At 51.6% G+C, this 23,389-nt stretch overlaps 8 protein-coding genes across 8 annotated transcripts; 6 read left to right on the plus strand and 2 right to left on the minus strand.

The window, feature by feature from the left end:
• The first annotated feature begins 906 nt into the window (after positions 1-906).
• On the plus strand, positions 907-1,484 carry BU25DRAFT_161424 (uncharacterized protein). The gene has a single exon (XM_033700724.1). It carries the CDS (start codon positions 1,156-1,158, stop codon positions 1,459-1,461), a length of 306 nt encoding a protein of 101 aa, XP_033558641.1. The 5' UTR covers positions 907-1,155; the 3' UTR covers positions 1,462-1,484.
• Positions 1,485-5,390: 3,906 nt separating this feature from the next.
• BU25DRAFT_348152 (alpha/beta-hydrolase) lies at positions 5,391-6,646 on the plus strand (the record flags this gene model as incomplete). Its single annotated transcript, XM_033703185.1, has 2 exons — positions 5,391-5,899; positions 5,947-6,646. Coding segments are annotated over 2 exons (1,209 nt in total), but the record flags the coding sequence as incomplete, so codon positions are not given.
• Positions 6,647-8,136: 1,490 nt separating this feature from the next.
• On the minus strand, positions 8,137-9,206 carry BU25DRAFT_348085 (parasitic phase-specific protein PSP-1; the record flags this gene model as incomplete). The annotated part of the gene is made up of 4 exons (XM_033703181.1): positions 8,137-8,251; positions 8,303-8,722; positions 8,789-8,849; positions 8,909-9,206. The coding sequence occupies 4 exons, from the start codon at positions 9,204-9,206 to the stop codon at positions 8,137-8,139; spliced, it is 894 nt and encodes a 297-aa protein (XP_033558643.1).
• A 692-nt stretch (positions 9,207-9,898) lies between these two features.
• Positions 9,899-11,563, plus strand: BU25DRAFT_442095 (uncharacterized protein; the record flags this gene model as incomplete). The annotated part of the gene is made up of 4 exons (XM_033709276.1): positions 9,899-9,944; positions 10,059-10,633; positions 10,673-10,710; positions 10,744-11,563. 4 exons carry the CDS (start codon positions 9,899-9,901, stop codon positions 11,369-11,371), a joined length of 1,287 nt encoding a protein of 428 aa, XP_033558644.1. The 3' UTR covers positions 11,372-11,563.
• Positions 11,564-11,602: 39 nt separating this feature from the next.
• Positions 11,603-13,750, plus strand: BU25DRAFT_161441 (uncharacterized protein). Its single transcript, XM_033700725.1, has 3 exons — positions 11,603-12,227; positions 12,275-12,531; positions 12,586-13,750. Exons 1-3 carry the CDS (start codon positions 11,834-11,836, stop codon positions 13,285-13,287), a joined length of 1,353 nt encoding a protein of 450 aa, XP_033558645.1. The 5' UTR covers positions 11,603-11,833; the 3' UTR covers positions 13,288-13,750.
• A 755-nt stretch (positions 13,751-14,505) lies between these two features.
• On the minus strand, positions 14,506-15,435 carry BU25DRAFT_348381 (uncharacterized protein; the record flags this gene model as incomplete). Its single annotated transcript, XM_033703196.1, has 1 exon — positions 14,506-15,435. One exon carries the CDS (start codon positions 15,433-15,435, stop codon positions 14,506-14,508), a length of 930 nt encoding a protein of 309 aa, XP_033558646.1.
• Positions 15,436-17,336: 1,901 nt separating this feature from the next.
• BU25DRAFT_161458 (uncharacterized protein) lies at positions 17,337-17,837 on the plus strand. Its single transcript, XM_033700726.1, has one exon. The coding sequence runs from the start codon at positions 17,377-17,379 to the stop codon at positions 17,773-17,775; it is 399 nt and encodes a 132-aa protein (XP_033558647.1). The 5' UTR covers positions 17,337-17,376; the 3' UTR covers positions 17,776-17,837.
• A 1,687-nt stretch (positions 17,838-19,524) lies between these two features.
• On the plus strand, positions 19,525-23,267 carry BU25DRAFT_476719 (P-loop containing nucleoside triphosphate hydrolase protein; the record flags this gene model as incomplete). The annotated part of the gene is made up of 2 exons (XM_033710960.1): positions 19,525-20,946; positions 21,090-23,267. The coding sequence occupies 2 exons, from the start codon at positions 19,525-19,527 to the stop codon at positions 23,265-23,267; spliced, it is 3,600 nt and encodes a 1,199-aa protein (XP_033558648.1).
• Between the last annotated feature and the right edge of the window lie 122 nt (positions 23,268-23,389).

Consider the following 23,389-nt stretch of genomic DNA (forward strand, 5'->3'; position numbering starts at 1 on the left):
TCGCGTCAAAATGTAAGATAATCTTCAGCTAGTGAAATGCTCGGGTAACTACCAATCCCAGGTCATCCTCGGCCAGCCTACTTTCCTTTCCGCTTACCTACTAAGCCAAATAAGCATACATCGACCGAACGACCACTCTAGCATCTCGCTGCCTATGTCAGTCTGACTACCGGTGGCTCGGAAACTGATTGAGTAGCAAAAGTAAGAAGACGCCCTGCGTCAAGCCTTGGAACAATTTTGCATCAACTCAAGCCTAATCATGGACACCAACCACGACTATATCGTCGTCGGCGGTCGTACAGCAGGCGTAGTCATTGCGTCCCGCCTTTTTCAATACCTCCCATCCTCACGCATAGCCTTCGTCGAAGCCGGCCCAAACGCGACCAACCATCCCAAAGTCAACGATGTCTCCGACACGATTGCTTAGATCGAGTTGATGGGCGAGGGCATGGTCGCCGACTACTCAACAATTCCGCAAGAGCATCTGAACATCGCCCATCCCGCCGGCCACCTACTATCGGGCTTGAGCGGCGTGAATGTAGGGAGTTGGATGCGCGCTTCAACTGCAGACCACGATGTAATTGCCAAAAAGCTGGACACGAAAGGTTCTTGTTTAAGAACATAGTCAAATACTTCAATAGATTAGACTCACTTCGACAATGGGGCTGATGAGGAATACTATGGTTTCGATGGACCAATTCACGCCGTTGGAGGTAGACGGTATCCCATGCGCGACATCATCCAGAAGAGTGCAGAGAACATCGGTCACCGCTACAACTCCAACGCCACAAAGGGCGACTGTGGAGGGGTTGAAATGTTGATTGATTCTTTTTGCTATTGGCTGGAATCGATCGGGACTATATAGTAGAAGGCAATAGCAGTGAAGGGTGGGAAGCACTAACCAAATGAGCTGGACAGTCACTGCAGCGGACCGCTAGCAAACACAATCAGTGCAGTGGACCGCTAGCAAACAGATGGCAATCGGTGGATACCTTCACCCCTCCGACAGCGACCCCATAGGACTTTCGGACTTCGTGCGATGCTTCTGTGCGACTTCTGAGGGAAGTGCGACCAGGCAGCATAGCGCGAAGGTATACGATCTGAGCAAGGCCCATCTCTTCTGCAACACACCCGTCGCCCGCGTAGTGTTAAACAATGACAGGTGCGCAACCGGACATCGAGCTTGAATCCGGACTCGTTCTTCAAGCTACCAAGGAAGTCATAGTCTGCTGTGGTGCGCAACGTACACCACAACTACTAATGCTCTCTGGTATCGTTCCGGCCGAGAAGCTACACCGGCACAACATCCCCCCTCCTGGTCAACTCGCCAGCCGTAGGCCAGAATTACTTCGACCACTCCGCCCTTACCGCATGTTACAGACTCAAACATGCGTCCAAAGGGTACTCCAAACCCTTCACCAGCAATTCCCATCACAGTTACGGACAAGGCATGCCCATTGACTTCTCCCTGTTCACCGCCATACCCGAGGATGAACTCGCACCTTGCCTTGCTTCCGATAGGCAGAGTGTCGTTGAGCACCCAATGTTGGTCGCGAAGAAGGGTCATCACATTAGCATAGTATCCTACTACTCTCGCCTCGCACGTTTGCCTTGTATCCTAGCATAAACGACGATGGCGCGTACATATCCGTTATGGCATTGCATCTATTACCACTTTCTCGAGGCACAGTCACGTTCAGATCCAAGGACCCAGGAGATCATCCCATGTGCCATTCTAAGTTCTTTAGCACGGAGACAGATCGCTCTATAATGCGCAGCACTATACGCGGCAATCTTCGCCTTGTCGAGACATGGCCGCTTGCTGATGAGATTGAGGGCGAGGTTTGTGACGGTTAATGGAGTATAGAGGTCATGTGTGCCACGTGTGTTGGCGCAGTGCTCTTGCCCTTTCCGACAAGCCCTTTCTACCTCTGTCTGAACGACAGATACGTCATGTAAACAGACCCTGATGGCCCGGTGAGAGAGACAGAACACTGAAAAAGAACAACAAGAATATATACCGATTTTACTGCTTCGCGCGGTTACCCCTGACCGACTACCCTGCGCGGTTACACCTTCACTTATTGCATTTACTGCAACAAGGTTGCTCCTATTTTGTTTCAGGGCGCTCTATTCTCACAGCAGCAACGAAGAGATTGATGAGAGGGTGAGGGCGTCCGCCATGACGGTTGCGCATCCAATGGGGAGTTGTGCATTGGGCAGTGTGTTGAATGATGAGTTCAGGGTGAAAGGGGTAGGCGGGTTGAGGGTGTGCGATGTGAATTTATTCCCGGAGCCCGTGGGGGCTATGACGAGTCGCACTGTATATGCGCTTGCTGAGATGTGCGCGGAGGTTATTGCTGGTCAATAGTTGGTAAGTGCTTGCACGGCGAATGAATATTCGTCGGGTGGTACGGAGAAACTTAGGTCTCGACCGCAAGTTAACACTTCGGTTTCACCAATTTTGAGGCCTTTGACTGTTCGGTTCGTTCTCAAGATTGGTTGCTGAATGTTCAGGTCTGGACAAGTGATGGAGACAAATCAGTGCGTCGTGTTGGAGGAGGTCACATGACACATGTAACACCGAAGTATAGGTAGATGGCTTGCCCCATTATAAATCAATAATCCTTTTTCTTGACTCCTTGCTCCCCAATGATTATGTCGCATCACCTACTTTCACGGCAATAGTGACGTCATACGGTCTTTTGCACTTCACTTAATCTTTTAGCTTCATCCGTCAAGTTCACTCCGGGATGCGGAGGGGTATTCGATATGAGCGTCATGTACGGGATTCAGCGTATACTATGGTATCCGGCAAAAGTAGTGTACATGGCCAATGCACAGCAGGGGTGTTGCCTCCGGAGATTGAAGTAGACTAATCTCCATTCAGTCTTTTGTTACATACAAATCTCAGTACTTTGTGTGACCTCCTTCAGCATCAATTACTGCCTGGCAACAAGCTTGCATACTCTCAATGAGGCTCTGAAGGAGCTCAGGGGTAATTGACTCCCAGGCCTCCTGTACAATACTTCTGAGTTGGTCAGGAGTATGTTGCTTACCACCAGGCAAGTCTGGGTGGTGTAGCTCTATATAGTCCTTCATCTTATTCCACACTGCCTCAATAGGGTTGAGATCAGGGGAGAATGCAGGCCAGAAGATGGGATGAATACCCCTCTCAGAAAGCTCCTCCCTCGTCAGGATTGCTGAGTGGGCTGGGGCCTGGTCTTGCATGAACTGTAGGTGAGGATTCATACGTAACCAGCCATCAACAAGAGGAACTATCCTTTCACAGTACCTCTCCTTGTTGATACTCTTCCACTCCTTCTCCCAAAACAGATGTGGCCCCTTTGTATCCCCTGAAAAGCAACCCCAGAACATCCATCCTGCCTTCTTGCGCACCTTATCAACGATACAGGTGTCATTAAGCTCCTCTCCAGGTAACCTTGTTACCCACTTCCTCCTATGCCAGCCCCCAGTTACCCAGGTCTCATCACTCCACAGTATGCTCCACCACTGCTCTAAGGTCCAGCCAACATGCTGCTTAGCCCACTCTAAGCGGATCTTCTTATTATCTTCAGTAAGCGGTGGCTTAGCAAGAGCTATACAGCGTGTATAGCCTTTGCTGCGTAGAGCGTAACGCACTGAGTACTCTGTTGCTCCCCAGTGATCAAAGGTCTTAGCAAGGGCCAGGTAACTCATCTGTCGGGTGGCTCGGGATTGACAGACAAAGCAGATCAGCTCATCAACCTGCTCATGGGTGAGCTTGGGTGGCCGGCCTGATCTCTTCTTAGGTGTGACTTGGTTACAGGCAATTGCATAGCCAACTTGTCGTCGAGTAAAACCAAGGTGGTTAACAATAAAGGATTGGCTGTGGCCAGCATCTGACAAGGTTTGAACCTTCAGGCGCTCATCGCGTGAGAGATACCGGTGATGGGGTGTTGATGGCGGTGACATAATGAGGGTGATGATAGATGACACGTTGATGAAGCAGTAGACAGGAGATATCTTGGTTCAATACAAATTAGATAGTATTTGCAGTATTCTTGGTCAGTAGGGCCATTCCACTTACCCGAGGCAACACCCCTGCTGTGCATTGGCCATGTACACTACTTTTGCCGGATACCATAGTACACGACGCATACGATGCCTGTCAGATCTTGTGGCTGGATGTACCCCGCAAAGATGATCCACCTGCGCCTGCCTCGGCCTACTTCCCCCTGCCGTTTCGAACGCTCTCTCTAGCACCACTAACAACGAACAAAAGGAATTAACATCCATCAGCACGATTATCAGGTTTTTGACTACTTGGATCGACATGTGCTACTTATGAAGGTGCCCGCGGGCACAGGTCCTTATCGACGAAAAGCGTGTCTGCATTTGGGACCATTGCCTAGTCCACCGACAAAGACTTTGCATACTAGCAGCAGCCTTGCCAAACTAAAACCAGACGTGCCAGGGTCTACCTGCCAGCCATACCTCGGTATCGCAGATCAACAAGCCCATCTGTATGGGTGCACCAGACCACACGGGAATGCCATGCACGCCAACTGTATTGACGGGACAGGTGCTCCGGTCGAAGCGGCCTCGGTTCCCAGAAGCGTACCCGAGCACCCATGGTTGGCTCTGTCAGATAACCTACATAAGGCATACATAGGAAAATGACCCAGGAAAGTCCGTCTTTCGAATTCTAACTCTTCACAACCTTTACGATGCGCTTCGACAACAGCGTCCTGTCCCTGGCTCTTCCTGCACTGGTTTCAACTCTTGAGTACAATCCTACGCCGACCGCAACGATCGATGTTGGCGTAGTGATTGGAAAAGCAACGCACCTTCCAGATAGCCTCGGACCAACCGTAAATCAATTTCTTGGAATTCCTTTCGCTCAGTCGCCCCCTGAGAGGTTCTCGCCGCCACGCAACGTCACTACCTTCGGCAAACCAATCAATGCTACGGCGTTCAAACCAGCATGTATTCAGCAGTTTAGATGTAAGTGAGCTCAGAAGTGCTACAGTAGATTTTAGCTTACCAGCGATCAAACCCCCTGGCAAGTCAACAGTTTACTCAGAGCGTATTCAACAATCCCGAGGGCCAACCACCTGTGGAATCCGAAGACTGCCTGTATCTCAACGTGTACGCACCATCTGGTTCGCCGGGCGGCAATGGAAGAGCTGTGATGTTTTGGCTCCATGGAGGCTCCTTGCAGTTTGGCACTGCTGGTATGCTACCAACGACGAACGTCTGAGTACGTCTAACGTAAGCTCAGGCCTACCAACCTACGATGGCAGCGCCTTCGCTGAGTATGAGGATGTTATCGTCGTGACGACAAACTACAGGACGAACGGTCAGTATTAGCGGTTACCCCATTGTTGATCCATCTCTAAAGCTCACTAGTCTTTGGCTTTCCTGCGTCTCCCGAGCTACCGGTGACTGGACAGAATTTGGGTTTCCTCGATCAGCGATTTGCACTCCACTGGGTACAGCGCAACATCCACACGTTTGGCGGTGATCCAACTAAAGTGACCATCTTCGGCGAAAGCGCTGGAGCCTTCTCCGTCGATGCGCTTCTGACCAGCTACCCCAAGAATAGTAAGCCTCCGTTCCGAGCTGCCATTTTGCAGAGTGGTCAATACAGCTACCGTTCGGCTCCGCCGACTTCCAGTGTCCCAGCGTGGAACAATCTCACAGCATCCCTCGGCTGCCCCGGCACTCACGGCAGCAACCTGACGTGTGTGCGAGCGTCGAATGCGACAGAAGTTAAGAGGATCATCGAAGTCAACTCGCTGATCTTCAATCCGGTTGCTGATAATGTGACCCTTTTTTCGAATCCAGCTGCGCGCAGGCTAAGCGGCAACATCTCGAACATCCCTGTTCTGGGAGGTTCAAACTCGCAGGAAGGACGGTGAATTTATATCGCCGTAAGCATGTATGTTTGCTGACATCTCGCAGAGTCTTTGCGGTGGGGCAAACCAACTTGACGGCTTACCTGCAAACCACCTTCAGCGCAGCCCCTGCACTTATTTCAGCAATTGCGGCAGCCTACCCCATCGGCAGTCCGGGAATCAACAACGGTTACGACGCAATCTCCGCAGTGATAACTGATTTTGCCTTTCAGTGCCCTGCAGCACTCTGGGCAAACGCCACCGCCAGCGTCGGCATACCCACCTGGCGCTACTACTTCAACGCCTCCTTCACCAACACCCAAGCCTACCCGCAACTCGGTGCCTACCACGCCTCGGAAATCCCGCTCGTTTTTCGTACTTATCAAAAGGCCAACATCACGACTCAGGAGTTTGCGCTGTCCTCTTTTATGCAAGGCGCTTGGGCGCGCTTCGCGAAGAACCCCTTGGCAGGTCCAGGATGGAACCCCGTGGGCACTGGTCGAGCTGGTCCAGTGCTTTCCGGAGCGTATGAACAGGTCACTGGTGGCTGGCACTACGGCACCAGCGGGAATGTGACAACTGGGGATTGGAATCTTGGTGTATTAGGTGATGTCGGCAGGGTGAAAGGTGCTGGTGTAATAGTCTCCCCGCAGAGCCAGTTGGACTACAGATGCAACTTGTACAGGCCCATCTACCAGGCTGTCGTTGGAACTACTGGCATTCCACCGTCGTCGTTGGATTCAGGGTCAGGGTTAGGACACCTTTGAGGAAAGAAAGGTTTTGCATTCAAGGTCTATATCTATAGAGCAGCGTAGTACAAATCAAACGCACTGTTCCAAATTGCAATGCAAGTTGTGGTTGTGTTGCGATTCGTGCCTTAGGCAAATCTTGTAGACACTATTCGATTGGTTCTCGGGGATGAGCGGAGGTACACGGAGTCCGTAGGGGTTTGACAGTCACCTAAGCAAGGCTCGGGTGGTCAGGGGTAGACTATCCGGGCGAGGCGGTAGTAGCCTTTGCAATAGTCGAGGTAATAGCCGTCTAGCCGGAGGCCGTGACGACTGGGGGAAATAAGTAGTACAGAGTATACTGTCTGGCTCAAGAGCGAGTGAGATTCCAATAACAAAGTTGATTGACGAGGTTGAACACGATGCCATAAGGGCAGCGTGTCTACTTGCTATATACTTGAGCGGGAGGATGGCTCAGATCGCTCGGTACTGAGGATACTGATCGTACCGAGTATACTGCTCGTGCCGAGTATCACCGACGCTGCCTCACTGCTCGGGTCGATCGAGTCGCTTCAGTTGCTCAACTGAGAGTGATGATCTGTCACGGTTTGGGGTGCTCCTGCCTGTCGTACCTCACCTCCATGAGAGTGACTGCCACGTCACACTAGCGTTGTTTACAGCTACTCACCTATATATACTGTTCATAGCTTCACTCAATACAACCTCAGTACAATCTTCAACTTCTTCCTTTGCGTACAGTTTTTCACTGAACTCTGACATGATCATACTGAGTATCGCCGACGCGGCCCCACTGCTCGGGTCGATCGATACTACAGTTCTTCGGCTTCTCTCGTATGGTTGCGTAGTCCTGTTTGTTCAGTGTTGTTGCGGGTTGCCCTTTGATCGTAACACTTACATGTACCGGCCAGCCCTCGGACAGACTCCGGAGATGGACCGGAGGCTCACAGGCCACCTGTATATATTCCTCACGAACCTTGAGGCTCAGCCATCAAGGATTTGTCTAATCTCATCCCATTTGGCCCCAGATGGCCCCAATCCATCCTATGTCCGATTGCCTGCCTACAGTGCCCTCACACTTACCTCTGCTGCGATACCGCTCCGCTACTACAGAGCCACTGTTCTTCTCCATATTTTGCAGCTCGGGCAGGAGCAGCATAAAGTTCCTGTCGTCAACACTAAACACATCTACTTATAACCAAGTACGATTAGCTGTGGTTCACTGTTAAGTAATTGTCAATGCCAGCTGGGGGGGGGGGGGGGGGGTCACGGCTGAGGTGTCTGCTTGCAGTTGTCCGCATAGGCGCTTAACTGCTGATTGGTTACTACATCGCGCGACTACATATTGACAGCACCAACGAAGACATTTTCTTATTTCTTAAGGATAGCTCTCCTCCATGGCATGTAGGATGATAAAACCAATCCTTCAGCTTCTCCCCGCCTGCGTACTGTCCGAACAATCCGTGTCACATTGTCTAGGCATCTCTTACTACCTTGGTTGTGCTCTGCAGCTACTTTGATCGCCGTAACTCTATTGGACTTATGGTCTCGGTCGTCGTTAGTCGGGTTCGAAAAGCCCGTGCAGGATGACCGATATTCATGCAGGCGACTCCGATGCACATGAACCTGCTTCTGATCAGCTTGCTTCGCAACCTTCATCTCGAAATTCGCACTTACACCGACTCGAACGCTATGAAGGTTCCCTCGTCGCGAAAGGCCGGCGCGAAGTACCCATCCTTGAGTTCCACAATCCTAAACACACACCTGATTAGAATCAAAATTGTCGCGGCACTCAACCACCCCAACACGATTCTCAACTCTCTTTCCGTCTTCATTCCAATCCTCCTGTGCCTCCTCCTCAATGCAAAAAAGTAATCCGCGGATAGCCCGATGAACACTATAAGTGTGATGACTTGAAAGATTAAACCCGCTTTCGAGACATCAACGCCGAGGTCAGTTTCGCTAACGGTTTCGGCGCCGGCTGACAAGGCGCCGCCAGTGCCTTGCAGCACGAGGGAGATGATGTCGCAGGGGATGAAGATGAAGCTGATGAAGCGCGGGTTGAAGCGCGATATGGACCGGTCTGTGTAATTTATACTAAGGAGTCCGGTCAGCGAGGCGGCCTAGACCGAATGATATGAGGGGAAAGCGCGATGCACGTACACTTGCGTCAATTGGACGTATATTGCGGCGCAAAAGAAGACTGGAGCGATAGTAATAGGAACTGTCACAGATTAACTGTGTTCGCTGAGACAGCCATTGATAGCTTCGGCACATGCTCACTGAGGTTCAGCAGGAATGCATTGAAGTCGAATGGATTCTCATGCAGCATGACTCGCCCGGCGTAGCCAACAAGTTCGAGGCCGCAGCCTATCGCCATGCATGCCATGTAAGTCCAAGCCTTGTACCACACACCTTGTATCAGGTGTACGGCCAAAAGAAGGCTGAACACGCTGATGAAAATTGCGTTTGCGGGTATTGAGGGTAGATATTGAAAAACGCTCCATTCGAGAGGGCAGAGATCGAGAGTGCAATTCGCCGAGGGGCCAAAGGCGATCAGGGTGACGTCCTGTGCCGCCATGATAGATTTTTAATGTGGTAGGAGTGAGAGTTGAGAGGAAGGTTGGAAGATAACTTGTAGAAGTGAAGGACTAGGTAAGAGGTTCATGCAAGCCAACGGCTTGCTTGGCTCACCAGCTTATGTTACAGTTGGACCGTTTTGTCTTTCCAAGTCGTCTTGCGAGCCGAACGCAATTACCCTAGACAGGCGGATTGAGTCGCCAACGATCCATACATTCTTGCGTTCTGTCCAAATTTTCCTCGTCCGCTTCCACTATGTTTTGCATCGGTGGGTCAAATAAACTAGCCACTTCGGGAAAGTCGAACCGCCATTCGTCAGAATGGAGGGTCTAGCACCGCACCTGGTTTACGGTCGCGCAGTACAAATAACCATGCTAAAGTCGCGCACCTGAGCCACATTAACGCGTGCGCTTTTCTCGTAATGGTAATCTGAGGCGCCAATGTTGGTAGTGGACAAGAACTCCTCGCCTTTCTACTCCTGTTCGGACCACTGACTAGCTCACAGCAGGGACACTCTTGCATGCAAGGGACAACTACTTCCAACCGTCCTTTCTGTTGATGCCCGGGTACCTGCACCCAGCGTCGTTGTCAGGTTGGATCTGCCGCTAGTGCCCCATTGAGGATAATCGCCTTTTCTACAAGCACGCACCACAATCGTACCTATTGACACTGTCTTGCCAAAATGACAACTAAATGAAACAGGGCCGAAGCTCGGCTTGCAGTGCAAGGTTGTGGCTGGGTACACCAGAAATATAAGTACAGCCGTCCTATTGCCACTGACAGTATCCTCTATCACTATCGTTCGTTTCCCAACATGAGTCTCAGCTTTCCTTAACTGCGCTCCCATCTTCAGCCGTCACGAGCTCGCAGGTTGCCAACCTAAACATATCGGCCAATGTTGCCTCAGAGTATGGCTGCAATGCTACTTGCTACAAAGCCCTCAGTGCTGGTCTGGCCATCGACGCTGCGGCATACGGCGCCCTGTACAACGAGGATTTCTATGCGACAGCGGATAACTTCTCTGCTTCGGTACCGGGAGACATCCTAAAGTTTCAGCCCATCAACTCTGACGACTTGTCAGGCAGCGTGCCGAAAGGCACGACTGCCTACCGGCTCCAGTACACCTCAATCGACCTTTTTGGCAATAAGGTCCCGGTGACTGGCTTTGTCGCTTTCCCATACGCCAATCGAACGAACGTTCATCTATTCCAGACAGTTGCATGGGCACACGGTACCTCGGGCGTCTTCAAAGGTTGCGCTCCTTCCGTCATGCCCAGCTTGTACGAGTATGCCAGCTGGTCGCATCTCATTGATAGAGGCTACACGGTTGTTGCGATCGACTACGCTGGCTTGGGCAACGACAACACTGGCCATCCGTATGTGGCACTATCCGCCCACGCCAACGATGTTTTCTACTCGGTGGCTGCTGTTCGAAAACTGTTTGGCGCTTCGTTGACAACTGAGTAGATGAGCGTCGGCTACTCTCAGGGTGGAGGCACGGTTTAGTCGCTTGCTGAGAGCCCCTTATTGCAAAACAGCTCGGCTCCCGCTGGCAAATACCTCGGAACAATCGCTCAGGCGCCAGGAGTGTTCATGGGCAGCACGGCTCTCGCAGCCTCAGAATCTCCGAAAAACTTCACTTCCGATGTGGGTTCGTCCCGTAGTGTTTTCGGCGAGCTTGGCTGGGCATTGATTGGTGTCCAAAACATCTACCCGAACAAGACCGTCGACTGGATCGACTCTACCTTCAAAAAGCGCCTGGAGCTTGCCAAAAAGGCGCAGGCATGCTACGCCTCAATGGAATCTCTCGCAACTGACCTCAACATCAACCACATTGTCAGCCTCTCGGCTAATACCACCGCCGAGCAAGCTCAACGAATCATATCACTCTTGGACGAGCTGTCAGCTGTTGGGGTGAAGAAGAGCTGTCAGCCAATTCTCGTCGTTCAAGGCCTTGAGGACGTGTCAGTGTTGCCTCAAGTGGTGGAGTCAGCATATAACGCAACCTGCCAGGCGGGCAGTGAGGTACATCTGCAGTTATACCTTGGACTCGACCACGATCTTGTAATCCCGGCCTCAGCACCCTATTTCCTGCAGCGAATGGACGATCGCTTTGACAGTGTTGCAACGCAAGGCGGATGCTCTAGAGAGACCGTGGAGCCTTGATGCTAGCAACATGTATGCACCAGAAGACGAGGCCTAATAGACAGACAGCTGCCAATTGTGCCTACGACAACATATCGGTCTAGAGCTGTTACACACTGTTCTGGCCCGGAAACATATGAGGCATCACCAATACAAGTAAAACTTAGCAACCTAAACAGGCTTCGAGGCTCACAGCATGTTGCCTTTGTCTTGAGTATTCTTCAATGTGTTTCTATCAGTTATAGCAATTCGATTCTGAATTAAAAAGCTTTTCGTCATCGATCACCTGACCGGGAGAGTTGCCGCCTTTGATGTGCGTCATCCAAATGTTGACCTATTATCGTAAGAAACGTTTGCTGTCCAGGTACCAGATCGATACCGGGCGTGCAGCTTGCGTTGTATCGGAGAGTGGAGACGCCACGTCGGACGAGCGGGACAGGCAACTCTAGCAGGACCCTAGCGGGGCCCAGCGTGGCACGGACCATGAGATTGTCCTTTCTCCGACCGTCGGCTATATTTTGTCATTGCAACATCCCAATGCAGAGCAGAGGCGTCCGCACTCGTACCGGTTGCTGGACCTGTCGAAAGCGTCGAAAGAAGTGCGATGAGAAACGACCATACTGCACGAACTGTGCTGCCCTATCCCTACGATGCGCCGGCTATACAATTCGACTAAGATGGACTGAACCGCAACAAACCCCAAAAGCGCTTGTGAAAGACGACCCACAAGTTCGCACGCTGCCAGCAGGATCTTGCAAGGATGCGTCGGATACTGAAGAACCCAACGATCGTCGGCGCGAGGCAATCCTCCTCTACCACTTGAGACAGGACGGATACAAATCTCTTACAGATACCGAAAGAGGGATCATATACGATTGTGATGTTCTTTGCCCTTCGATCCAGAGTGAAGCTGACGTCCGACAGTCATTCAGTGGGGTGCTGCCACATTGATTCCTGGCATCGGCACGACGCGAGAGAAGTACTTTGAGATTTTCGCTCAATCCAAAGGTCTGTTAGCGAGCTGTCTTGCGTACCATACCACACTCAGTCCGAAGTACAGTGGGCTCGAAGACCAGTACTATCAGCGGAGTATAGAAGTGTTCAGACGCGAGCTTTCAGACCCATTGTTCGTTGCCAATGAAGCGACCGTGTACGCTGCACTTATGCTTAGCTCCATCAGTGTAAGTTGATTCCTTGTTTTCAAGTACGAGGATCGAGCTCATGATATTCTACAGATGAACCGTGGCGTGCCTTGGACAGTCCATGTCAATGGCATTGCGTCGATACTTGACCAGCAGAAGTCCTACGCTTGCCCGGACGGCAGGATCAAAGATTACACTTCTTTCATGGGAATACTGGATTTGCCGACTCACATACTGGGTCGTAAGACGATCAACCGAAACATATGGTATACTCATTGCCGTTTACGTGATGGGATCGATGTGGTTACCGGGTTGCCTTGCAGCTTGATCGATCTGCTAAGCGCCATCAACCAGCCATACGTCGTGCCAATGCTCATGAACTGGCGAATCGAGGAGGGAACTAAGAAGCAGCAACAGATATGGGATGCAAATCGGCATGCTGCAATCATTGTTGGACTTAACCCTGGCTCTATTGGACAGGGCGTAAACACGCACGTGCGACAAGCCGTCACACTATTGCGGGAATTGAAAGGGGAAATTAGCGACGAGTTTTCTCAAGTTAGGCAGGCGCTCCTTTTCCCGTTGGTTATCACTGGATCCCAGTCGTTGAGCTTGAGCGATGACGACAAACTCTTCATCATGGAGTGCATATCGGATCTTGCGGACGGCTCACTGGAGCACAATCTTTACTATTGTGGAGCTGGTCAGATCTTACAGGAATTATGGTACAATGACGCTGGTAGATCATTGCAGCAGATCGCCGAAGATCTGGGCATCGAGCAAGGACTGTTCTGAAATCTGAGCTATCCGACATGGCTGGTAGAATACCGAAAACTACTGTTAAGGAGTAGAAGGTACCAATAGGTCAAAGGGATGATGCTACTCTGCGCGGACCGCATTCGAGGCCAATACTGCCAGAACCTGTGATATGGTCTGTGGTCCCTAAAGGCTTTATTGGAAGTATATTATGGTGCTGTGAAGAGCAGGATTGTGTACGATGAATTTAATGAGATCTCGCGGGAAATTGCAGGTTAACTTAAGTGTTCGTAATTTGCAGCGCTGAGCCGGCACGGTACCGGTACCGAGCCAGAGGACCAAACAGAGCGTGCCAGGTCACCAAGATAAACAGCCCTCGTCTGATGAACTATTGTTACGATCCTGAGTTACGACGCAGCGCTGAAGGTTTAGTGCGAATGACGCCCGACGGGTCGGCGGGACACTAAGCCTCACGGTCACGTGACATCCCACGAAATTCTACACGAACTCCGAGCCAAGACCGTGAGACACGGCACCTGATGTGCCACAACTCTCACGAACGTTTACCATATCCCACTAGGCTTCCCGTAAGATAATTTAGGAAACTACAAGACAGTGTAGGTGTCACGGTACGGGCAGGCGCAGGAGATAAGTGCACTACGGACAGCAGCCAGGTACAGGCCGGCTGGATAGGAGGACGTAGCTCAAGAAGCTTGAGATGGAAGCGCCTCCTCGAGCATGTACAAGGGGGTGTCAGACGAGACTTGGTGGGCAGTACTGACAAAACGAGCGACGGCATGGTCAACGTTGCATTTCACGACTCCGGCGTCTGATCTGGTAAAAGGCCCAGAGCCACAAAATCGATACACGCAGGAACTGACAGTTTACAGGCGTGGTATGAGCATCCCGAGCATCCGACAGAAAAGGTGTCCCGGCACACCGTGCGTCCCGGCTCGCTTGGATTGACATTAGGTCGATTTTGAACAAATAATGTCTATACTCACTTCGCAGGGCCCTTGATCTGAACTTCCATCCTCTTTGAGCTTTTGAACGTCGTAACGGCTGTGTATACAGCCGGTCTATATTCCCATCCTCTTGCTAAGTACTAGCGTTCCTGGGTTAGCAATGCACACCAGTGCTATATATTGTTCCTTCAGTCATTTCATCTGTGCGAAAGCGACTGGGAAAATGTGTGAATACTTAGATGTTCAACACGGATCTATACAAAAAATTCTGGAACTCGCCAAAGTTTCGAGACTACACATCGAAGCACTGACAATCACCAATATCACCCCCAATTCGCCATTTGCTTACCAACGAAGGACACTTCCACACTACGTCAGAATTGGAACATTGGAACAATAAGTTCCACATTCTCTCCATTGTGTATCCAAAATCTGGTGCACTCATAGAGTCTGGCCCTTGCAGGATCTGTGGTTGATGAGCCCAGCTTCCCTTATCAACGAAAGCCTTCCATAGAGCGTAGTAAATATCTTTGTCAACACCGCGGATACGTGCAGCAGATACTATGAACTGGCCTTTGTAACTAAGCAGGACGTTGTCGCAGGTAGTTGAGTTGTAGATCCGATTGTAGATTCGTGGAAACAAGTGCGCCTTATCGTTCCAAAATAATCTGTCGCCACAGTCTTCACAATTACAAACAGCGCCTGACAATCCAAGATTGAGGAAGCCGGTCTGTGAGCGACTGTAATAGTTGCTAATGTGGGTGTAAAACTCCCTTGGGTTGTGTATACCTGCCTGCAGGAAGATGGTCTGTCGCGCAAGGCTATCCCACTGATTAAGGATATGGTTCAAGAACGTTTCGCCCTCCCGTCCAACATTCGGTAGTATGGTAGCATTATTAGCTCCCGTTTGATGTCTAACGTGGGTACTATTAGCTTCGCCATCCTTGATGTAGATTGTGACGCGTGCATCAGAGAGCGCCGGCATGCTCTTTAGATTGTTGACGAGCTCTTCCACTTCATCAATGGGCTCTTTGTACATGCTCAGTACAATTTCTACTGGTGATTGTGGTACGTATTCCTGATCAAGGAAGACTGGAAGACGACGCCCTTGTCGCTCAGTAAAGTTCAGAGCTCCAAAGGCCAGCCATAGTAAGGTTATACTGATATCAAGCAAATACTTGCAAGATATGTTATTTCGTGAGCTGGACACCGATGCCGGCATTTCGAGGTCATGAGCATCCTCCAAAAGGTCAACGGTACTGCTGTCTTCTCCCGATAGCGTCGAGCGCGAGCTGATTAGCTCATACGCGTCAGGCTTAATTTGAGAGCTGTGGAGCTGAGTATTGCCTCTGAGGACGGAAGCAGGGATGCTAGCGCACATCATTGCAAGCAAGAAGCAGCAAATTTGGAATAGGTTCGTGTATGAACGACGTAATAATAACGTCGAATAGCATCCTATAACGCCAGTAATACCAATGAGAGTCGAAGTGTCCCAGATACGATATACTTCATTGTTCATGGGAAGCACTATCGACTTTCCTAAGAGTATTGCGAGAGCGGATGCGAAGGCATTAAGGGCAAGCAATGGAATGTTTTTGAAGTCAAGAGTAAAACTCTGATCGCCTGCCCCAAAAGCCATGGCCCAGGCTCCGCCTACTATCGCGCCGGCAATAATGTGTAGGCTTTTCTGGTTCATGTCCTCTGCAAGTATATCCGGATGGTTTTTACAAACGATTTTCCAGAGGCCACGAGATAGTCCAGCAAACAGCATGGCCGGAATGGATGCGGCCAGGGTCGGCACAGTGAGCCGATACTCTGTGTATAACAATCCGGAACCCGCTAGCATTAGCAGGCTTAAATGAAGTAGTTCGGCGGATGTGTGCGGTGTCGTGCGGGTAATGAAGAGCAACAGATCTTCAACGGAAAAGGCTATGACCTGGTCAAGGTCAGTCTGGCTCTAGTAGTGTTCAAGAAACACAGATCTATCTTACTGTGATCATAACTAAGGTCGTTAGATTGTGAAAATGTAGAATCGCTTGCAAGATACATAGCGTCGACAACCATGCACAACACATCAATGAGATGATCAGTGCCGTTGCTCCCGTTGCCGATTTCCAGGGTTGTGATTCTCCTCTAAACAGCTTTTGGATATACCGCCATCCTTGATACGGCTGCAACGCCAGAAGACCAGTAGCGACAAGCTGATTGAGGTATAAGAGCAGAGGATAGTGTACGTTCCGCTCCACCAGTAGATGCCTTGCGCTAAGTATTGAGACACTGGCGCAGACAATCCAGATGAAGCGGTTGTGAGGACGACCAGCATTACAACCAAAATATCGAAGTCCATAGGTCGCCTGCGTGCGGATTTCTTGGAGATATACGTATTTCGTCATGACGGTTGGATAGTTTTCGTGATTTCGGTGTGAGGGACCATACGTCTCGTATGGCGCAACTAGCCTGACGCTGACAGCATAGACCGATGGCGAAGTAAATGCAGGAAGATGTTGTAGGGGCGTAAGCTAACAAGAGATAGGTTGATGGTCAATGTTAATTTCTCCTGTCGGTTGCAGTTTTTGCACAGCGTGTTGGCATGGCACGTAGGAATGACATCCCTGAACAACTTGAAATACGATATGCCCCACACCGTCGCCTCAAACAGTCTTTGATCATTTGGTGATTTGCTTCGAGATCTGAGCTCAGCGATGCTACAGGGTGAAGCCTAGCCCCCCAAGGCTTGAATAACCGCATAGCGCCGTGCTAAGAGTACCCCCTATGACCCGCGAGTCGGGGGACAACTCGCGCCAGGACAGGCTTGGCGTTAGGGTTTCTCTGCCCAAAACGGCAACTTTGGACTACTAACTCGTCGGGCCGACTCGCGGGCGTTGGAGAGCTTAATAAAACTCTTTTAGTAGGCCATATTGTGCACAATCGTCCGCTGATTCCGAATCCGGCCTCGGATTCCGAGAGATGCCTCACGCCAAGTTGGGCTTAATGTGGGCTTAGCGTTAGCCCAAGGCAGAAACCTTTGACCCCCCGACTCGTGAGGCGGACTCGCAGGCGTTGGAGAGCCTAATAAAACAATTCTAGAAGGCCAAACCGTGCAGAATTGTACGCTGATTCCGAATCTTGCCTTGGATTCTGTGTAACTGGTCTGGCTGTTGTGATGCACGCCTTTGAGTACCTGCGGCTAAACCCTCAACATTGTCAGCACGGAGCTGTGATAAATAGCTGTGATAACAGCAGTTTTGCACCCCCAACTTGTATGGTCGACTCACTGTCAACATCACCACTTTACATCAATTTCATCATTTTAATTATCTTCTCTGCCTCAGCGCTACATTGTAGCACACTTTTGACCCCATTGGAGCAGTCTTGGTTGGGATTTAAGGGATGGAGTTCTACTGGCATGCACGACCGTCTGCAGTGCAAACAACAACAACAACAACAACAGACATCACGCCCACCCATCAAGCACTGCACTCATACTACTCTATCAAAGATGCAATCTGCTATCTGGCTGCGTATGCTGTCATTGTCTGCAAGCAACATGCTACAGCAGTAAAGAATCTTGCGACCGATCAGTGATCAGTACAATAAGTAATCAGTACAATCAGTAATCAGTACGATCAATGCTCAGCGCGATCAGTCCAATCAACGACACTGATCAACCGAGCCACCACACAATCCCTATAGTATATACAGTCTTTGACTAGACGACAACCTCTATCACTCCGAGCTTTGCTTACGTGATAACCCCCGACGACTTGCTGTACCTCTGCTCATCCCCGAGAACCAATCCAATAGTGCCTACGAGTTTGTTTAAGACACGACTTCCACAAATGGCTCTCTACGCTCTATCCCAGGGCAGTAACAACATGGAGCCCTCCATATCATCAGGGGATATTGTTGCGATTGGTGCCTTAAGCAAACCTCGTAGACACTATTCGATTGGTTCTCGGGGATGAGCGGAGGTACAGGGAGTCGGTAGGGGCTTGACAGTCACCTAAGCAAGGCTCGGGTGGTCAGGGGTAGACTATCCGGGCGGGTTGTAATAACCTTCGTAATAGTCGAGTAGTAGTCTAGTCAAAGACCGTGACGACTGGGGCAATGAGTAGTACAGAGTATACTGTCTGGCTCGAGAGCAAGTGAGGTTCCAATAACAAAGTTGATTGACGAGGTTGAACACGATGCCATAAGGGCAGCATGTCTACTTGCTATGTACATGAGCAGAGAATTGCTCAGAGCGCTCGGTACTGAGGATACTGACTGTACCGAGTATACTGCTCGTGCGGAGTATCGCCGACGCAGCCTCACTGCTCGGGTCGATCGAGTCGCTTCAGTTGCTCAACTGAGAGTGATGATCATACTGAGTATCGCCGACGCGGCCCCACTGCTCGGGTCGATCGATACTACAGTTCTTCGGCTTCTCTCGTATGGTTGCGTAGTCCTGTTCGTTCAGTGTTGTTGCGGGTTTCCCTTTGATCGTAACAGATATTTTGAATTAGGGACCAAATAATAGGCTCCATGTTGTTGACTCCCAGCATCGGTGTTGTCAAGGTGCCATAGGTTGATTTGCATCCCTACCCACTATGACCCGCGAGTCGGGGGGCGACTCGCGCCCAGACGGGTTTAGCGTTAGGGTCTCTCTGCCCAAAACGGAAGTATTTGACCCCCGACTCGTGGGGCCGACTCGTGGGATGATGCGGAGCTCAATAAAGCTATTCTAGTAGGCCATATTGTGTGGAATCGCGTGCTGATTCCGAATCTGGCCTCGGATTCTGCGTAGCTGGTCTGGTTGCTGCGATGCACGCGCTTGAATACCCGTGGCTGTACCCACCTCACTAGCCATACCCAGGAGACGAGAGAGGCCTCTCTCGTGCCGAATTGGGCTTAATGTGGCTTAGCGTTAGCCCAAACCAGAAAGTTTTGACATCCAATTCCTTTGGCCAACTCGCGGGCACCAGAGGGCTTAATAAAACTATCCTAGTAAGCTATATGGTGCGGAATCGTACGCAGATCCCGAATCTTGCCTTGGAATTTGTGTGCCTAGTCTGGTTGTTGTGATGCACGCGTTTGAATACATGTGGCTAAACCTACCTTACTAGCCCCACCCGGGCTCTACTAGCCACACCCTATCGACATCGTTCGCATGGAGCCGTGATAAATAGCCGTGATAATGTCAGCTTCCCAATATGCTACGCATACGGCAGCTTTGCAACCCCCAACTTGTTTGGCCGACTCACTGTCAGCAGCACCACTTTTTTCATCAATTTCATCATTGTAACTGTCTCTGTTCCCTGCAGGGTAGAAGATGCTGTCAGCAGAGAGCTGGCGGAGTTCAGGAAAATCCAGCAAGAAGGAGCAGCGACTGCAGGTGATGGATACAGCTGTAGCTAAGACTGACCGGACTGGCTGGTTCAAGCGGACTGGCTGGCTGGAGCACTTGGCAGGTTGCCATCTTGCGCATCTTGCACATCAGACCCGGCTGCCCAATCGAAGCGAAGTGAAGCTGCAACTGGCTGCTGAGCTGGTGGAGAAGCTTGTGGAGAGGAGCGTACAAGGGCTGCTAACGCTGGACCGAGAGTCCAGACGCTGGCTGCGGAGCGCACGACAGGAAGACCCAGACACACGGCCATTTGCTCGACTGCAGAACCCAGAGAGTCAGGCGCGGTACGCAGGCTACATGGTCAGGTTTGTGTGCTACTTTCTGCGCATTGTAGTCGATGGCGTAGCTCAGGAGGAGAAGGATCGAGACAGTGACTGGAGCAGCGTGTACCCAAGCAGCACCATGCACAGCTTGAGGTCAGGCAGGCCATGCAGGTTAGGCAGAACAGAAGATGCTGCCATAAGCAACAGCAGCAGTTGTCCGCAGCGCAGGAACAAGGTTGACAACATGAAGGATGCGCACAAGCTGTTCAGCTGGCAGGGCTCGCAACGCTTATGGGCGACGCAGCTGTGGGACGCGTTGGATGGCAACGATGAGGATGCTCAGATGCAGGCGCTGCTTGATGCGCTCACGTCGTTCTTCTTTGCTTCAACGCAAGGCAGGCCGTTCAGCAGTGGACTCGTTCACTTTCTTGCAGTGCTAGGGATTGACGTGGAAATGAACCGCTTGCGTACAGCAAAGAAGTACTCGTATATGCTTGCTGGCATAGTGTACTGCATGCGAGTGCTTAGTGTAGAGAAGCTGCTGCCGTCTGCGTACCGTGACAAGCAGACAGATGCTGATCGCAACAAGTTCTTGCAGACGAGAAAGCAGTATCTGGCTGATGGCTCGTACAGTACAATGAGCGAGGCAATCAACATGCTGGCATACGGAAAGCACGTTGCGCTAGAGGCAGGGAATGCAGGCAACACGTACTGGTCAAAGGACAAGAGCGTCTTCTACTTGCGTGGTCAGCTAATACACATTAGTAGCTTCCGCAAGATGGCACAGGACGTAGTCGCTGAGGTGGAGCAAATGCTGTGGCAGGAGCTATGCTGGGTGAGCAGGAAAGATGATTGGTTTGCAGTGAAACTGGGGCAGATTGTTGATGATGTCTCATTCACAATGCACCGCTATTCGTTCATCAACCGGCAGGAGAACGGACTTGCCAGCGGGCTGCAGTGGATGCTCACTCAGGCAAAACAGACAGAACAGGGTCGTGCACTGTATGCAAGCAATGGCAGGTGGGACGTGAAGCAGATCAAGCAGTACTTGCGTTGTGTAGACCGCTTTCTAGCACTGTTGCTGGTGGGTGTGCACATGACGTCTGGACAGCCGGGCAGGGGGTCAGAGGTGACAACAATGCGTTTTCAGAATGGGCAGCTCCAGGACCGCAACATCTTTGTTGTTGACGGGAGGTGATGACGGTCGTCCGCTATCACAAGTTGCAGTCGCAGTGGGACAAGCCAAAGGTGGTGCCGCGCTTCTTGCCGCCGCAGCTGGGACAGGTCATGGTTGTATATCTGGCGTACGTGCGGCCGTTTCGAGAGTACTTGATGGTGAAGGTGCTTGGTGGCAACTTCAGCGACTACGTGTGGGTGGATGAGCATGGCCCATGGGACACAGATCGACTGACGCGAGCGCTGAAGCGAGAGACAGGCAAGAGGCTTGGGGTGGAGCTGAACACACTGGACTACCGGCACAAGTCTGTTGGTATTGGGAGGGAGAAGGTTGGCCAGTCGTTTGGCAAGGGCTATCAGGATGAGGTGGGCGAGGTGGAAGAGGCCGAGGTGGATGAGGATTTGATTGAGCTACAGAACGCGCGGACGACAAGCATGGGTGTAGGAAACTACAGCGTGCCGATTGACATTGTCAAGCATCTCAGCGCGCGCTCGATCGAAGCGTTCCGCGTGCTCAGCGATGCATGGCACCGATTCTTGGGCCTGGACAGGTCAGGGGCAGAGCAGCAGGAGATGCAGACAGCGGGCGCGAGCACAGACGAAGCGAGACAAGGCAGGAAACGGCGAGAGGGCAGTCACGACGAAGAGCATCAAGGCGTCAAGGGAGAGCCAAGGGCGCTCATGCAGCAGCAAAAGCCGTTCCGTGTCAGCAATGTGAAGGAGACGGCAATTCACAGGGCAATGCGGCAGGTACTCGGTCAGGAGGATGTTGGCTTTCGGTCAATGGAGCAGGAACAGGCACTGCACGCTGTGCTGGACAGGCATACGCCACTGGTGGTTGTGCTGCCGACGGGCGGAGGGAAGAGCTTGTTGTTCATGGTACCAGCTTGCTTGGTAGACGCTGGGGTGACGGTGGTCGTGGTGCCGTATCAAGCGCTGATTGAGGATCTGGTGAGTCGGGTACAGAGGTGTGGCATCGACTGCATCGAGTGGAGGCACGGCAAGACCAACCCAGCAAGCGTGGTCGTAGTCAGCGCAGATGTGGCTGGTGACACTGACAGCAACGGGAACTTTCTTGGTTACGCACGCATGCTTGACAGCAAAGGACTGCTGCGGTGGGTGGTAGTCGATGAGTGTCACTTGACGTTCACATCAAGCCACTGGCGGCCAAAGCTGGCAGCGTTGAAGAATCTGCGGTCACTGCCGTGTCCAATCGTGCTGCTCATGGCGACGCTGCTGCCAGCACGGCAAGGTGAGCTGGAAGCAAGCATGCTGCTTCCGTGCGCTGAGTATGTGCGGGCAAGCACTGTACGGCCAAACACCTGCTACTACGTGTTGTGGTGTCGACGTGGAGAGAAGAAGGAGATGGCGTTGATGATGTGCCGGCAGCAGCAGCAGCAGCTCAGGGAGAAGGGGCTCAAGGGGGTTGTGTACTGTCACAGCAAGGCGGTGTGCGAGCAGATGGCGGAGATGTTGGAGTGCACGCACTATCACGCTGGCATGCCAGACCGAGCTGAGCGGCTGGAGCAGTGGCTCAAAAACGGTGGGCTTGTAATTGCTACGTCAGCGCTGGGCACAGGCGTCGACTTCCCAGGGATTGTGTTCATACTGCACGTGGGGATGCCGTGGAGCATGATTGATTACGTTCAGGAGAGCGGGCGTGGAGGACGAGCAGGCAAGAGGGTAGACTCGGTGGTGCTGCTTGAGCCGGACGAGGTGGAGCAGACGATGCAGCAGAAGAGCACCGACGTAGACGTGCAGGCAATGGGCAACTTCTTGATTGGCAGTGGGTGTCGACGAAGGCTGATGAGCACCTACATGGACATCAAAGCGATGGGTTGTGATGACATTGTAAGTGCAGGCTGCGACTGGTGTGGCGAGGGGGCTCGTGGGTGGCAAGACGCACAGCAGGAGACAAGCGCGGAATGGGAGCAGGTGGAGAAACTGTTCAGCGAGCTGCGGGATGGGTGTGTGTCTTGCTGCATGCTGGATGACGCTGGCAGAGATGAGTGGCGGCGACACAAGACGCTGAAGTGTACCGCACACCCAGGGGTGATGGGCGTAGAGTTGGACAGGTTTCGAGTGTGGATCAGAGACCAAGGCGGCAGTCATAGCTGCCGATGGTGCTGGGTCAGTCAAAAGTACTGCGCAACGAGGGAGAGTGTGGAGAATCGGTGTCAGTGGCCGAATGTGGTGGTACTCAAGTGCCAAAAACTGGGTTTGGGTTAGGATTTTTTTTTAGATTTTTAGCTGCAACAGGATAAAGCAGAGTATTCCATGCACAACACTATCCTCAGCTAAGCTCTGCGTGCTGTGGTTGTTGTGCTGTTGCTCCTCAAAGTTAGAGTACC

Source organism: Macroventuria anomochaeta (genome assembly GCF_010093625.1).
Source record: "Macroventuria anomochaeta strain CBS 525.71 unplaced genomic scaffold BU25scaffold_31, whole genome shotgun sequence".
Taxonomy (NCBI): Eukaryota; Fungi; Ascomycota; class Dothideomycetes; order Pleosporales; family Didymellaceae; genus Macroventuria; species Macroventuria anomochaeta.

What these genes read in the sequence shown, in the direction of transcription:
- BU25DRAFT_161424 (XM_033700724.1), top strand. Translation starts at nt 1,156, where the DNA reads ATGACAGGTGCGCAACCGGACATCGAGCTTGAATCCGGACTCGTTCTT.
- BU25DRAFT_161441 (XM_033700725.1), top strand. Translation starts at nt 11,834, where the DNA reads ATGAGATTGTCCTTTCTCCGACCGTCGGCTATATTTTGTCATTGCAAC. An exon ending in AAGAGGGATCATATACGATT is followed by an intron (nt 12,228 to 12,274) that starts GTGATGTTCTTT and finishes GACGTCCGACAG; the next exon opens with TCATTCAGTGGGGTGCTGCC. An exon ending in TTATGCTTAGCTCCATCAGT is followed by an intron (nt 12,532 to 12,585) that starts GTAAGTTGATTC and finishes GATATTCTACAG; the next exon opens with ATGAACCGTGGCGTGCCTTG.
- BU25DRAFT_161458 (XM_033700726.1), top strand. Translation starts at nt 17,377, where the DNA reads ATGCACGCCTTTGAGTACCTGCGGCTAAACCCTCAACATTGTCAGCAC.